Raw genomic sequence first — 2,500 nt, 5'->3', positions numbered from 1 at the left:
AAAGACGCCGAAAAAATGTGACGCCTAAACGGCTACGCCGAATAGTGCTGCTAGTTTTCTGATGGATAATCGGCTACGCCGAAACGGCGACGCCAAATGGGCTACGCCGAAACATAGCAAACCCGATGATATATATATACACACACAAAGACTAAACTAGCAAAGACCAGAAATTATCATTCCAGAAATAGGTCAATCCAGTAAATTATTAAGTGATGTATTGAAATTTGTACTTTAATCATTTTGACTTTAGTTCATAAAGAAGCTACGCATATTCCTTATTTCATTTGTTCATTTTCCATCTCAGCATGTGACAACATCGAGTAATGAACAAAGTTCTTTTTGTTATCTTAAATGTTTTTGTTTTCCCCAACTCCTATAGTCTTCCGTCTTTTAAAGGGCGACTTTATTATTTTCATCATTATTAAACCCGGATTAGAGCGCTCTTCTTCGCCCCGCTCTTTTCTCTTCTTACTTATTATCATTATTATTCTTATTATTATGGTGATGATGATAATATTGATTATTATGTGATTGTTATGATGGTGATGATGATGATGATTGTAATTATTATGATGATTATTATTATGATGATGATGATGACTATTGTGATAATGATAATTATTATGATGATGATGATTGTAATTATTATGATGACTATTATGGTGATGATGATGATGACTATTATTATGATGATGATGATAATGATGATTATTTTTATGATGATGATGAAGATTATGATGACTATTATGATAATGATGATTATTATGATAATGATGATTATTATGATGATGATGATGATGATTATTATTATGATGATGATGATGATTATGGTGATAATGATGTTGATGATTATGGTGATGATGATGATTTTTATGATTATGATGATGATGGTGATGATGATTATAGTGATAATGATGATGATGTGGATGACTATTATGATGATGATGATTATTATTATGATGATGGTGATTATTATTATGATGATGATGATGATGATTATTATTATGATGATGATTATGATGATGATGATTATTATTATGTTGAGTATGATGATGATGATGATTATGGTGATAATGATGTTGATGATTATGGTGATGATGATGATTATTATTATGATGATGAGGATGACTATTATGATGATGATGATTATTATGATGGTGATGATGATTATTATTATTATGATGATAATGATTATGATGATGATGATTATTATTATGATGATGATGATGATTATTATTATTGTGATGATGGTGATGATTATGGTGATAATGATGATGAGGATGACTATTATGATGATGATTATAGTGATGATGATATGGGTGACTATTATGATGATAATGATTATTATTATTATGATGATGATGATGATTATTTTTATGATTATTATGATGATGATGATTATAGTGATAATGATGATTATGGTGATAATGATGATTATTATTATGTTGATGATGATGACTATTATGGCGAGGATGATGACGATTATGGTGAGGATGATGATGATGACTATAATGATGATGATGACAAACCAAAAAAACTACTTGGTCTCCGCAAAGCCCTTTGGAAGAAGAAGAAGAAAATTCAGAGAGAGAGAAAGAAAGGAAGGAAGACCTCCTGTTCCCCGGGAAACCTCGAAGGTAGGCTTCTCGACTCCAAGCAAAGCCCAGAGGAGAGCCCCTACTTCGAGAAGACCCAGCAAGAGGTCCTCTTGGCCGATGGAAAGGTGGTCCCCGGGCCCCTCCGAGTCGATCCCCGAAGAGGGACTTTATGCCACGTCCGTGGCGCCTTTGCGACCATGGCTCCGTCAGGAGACCCTTGAGGAGGGCTTCCCAGCCGAGCCACGGCCCCCGGGCAACTCCAGGGAAACCCTGGAGAGGTGACCTGTCTGCCAATGAGCAAGAAAGATAGGAGGAGAGAAGATATTCGAAAGTAATACTTACCGGGCAGCAGAGGCCATGAAGACAAAGACGGAATCTGCAGGATTCACTAGAAATTTCTTTTGAAAAAAACCGATAGGAAAGATTTATGTAAATTTGAATAAATATACCATTCATTTTATTTCTGATAATAATTTTTGGAAACAAATATTACTGTCGATTTTAATTATAACATTATTTTCACAATATGTTAAAAAATATAGAATTGTATGAGTACTAAAATGATTTTATAACGAGGTCTCAACTGAGATGATGTGCTACATTCAGGCATAGAACGAAGTCTTCAATCAGTTCTTTTCAAATGCCGGAGACTCTGAGAATCTGATCTTCATTCCGATTGGAGACCGCTTTTAGATCTAAACTGAGGGGGTCCTATTTTTGCAGCTACATATAATTGGTTGTTATGCTTAGGTTTGTCCATTGATTTGTAGTATTTGGGCCATACGGCTGAATTCAGGGAACGGAGAAGCCATTCGGCACGAGATGCATAAAGCAAAAAAATTCAAACCCCAAAAATTTATAAGAAAAGGATTATCATCCTGAAGACATCCTGAAGACTT

The 2,500-nt window shown here is 34.5% G+C and overlaps 1 protein-coding gene across 1 annotated transcript in view; it reads left to right on the top strand.

Moving 5' to 3' along the window:
- Nucleotides 1-1,318: 1,318 nt before the first annotated feature.
- The window catches only part of LOC137633127 (uncharacterized), a 93,331-nt gene continuing 92,149 nt past the window's right edge, over nt 1,319-2,500 (top strand). Inside the window, exon 1 of the mRNA XM_068365287.1 lies at nt 1,319-1,490. Within this exon, the coding sequence (XP_068221388.1) occupies nt 1,319-1,490 (172 nt within the window). The remainder of the gene's footprint in view (nt 1,491-2,500) is intronic.

The sequence above is a fragment of the Palaemon carinicauda genome, chromosome 42, assembly GCF_036898095.1.
Source record: "Palaemon carinicauda isolate YSFRI2023 chromosome 42, ASM3689809v2, whole genome shotgun sequence".
In the NCBI taxonomy this organism is placed as follows: domain Eukaryota; kingdom Metazoa; phylum Arthropoda; class Malacostraca; order Decapoda; family Palaemonidae; genus Palaemon; species Palaemon carinicauda.
The sequence above is the reverse complement of the archived record's forward strand: the minus strand, read 5'-3'. Positions and strand labels throughout refer to the sequence as shown.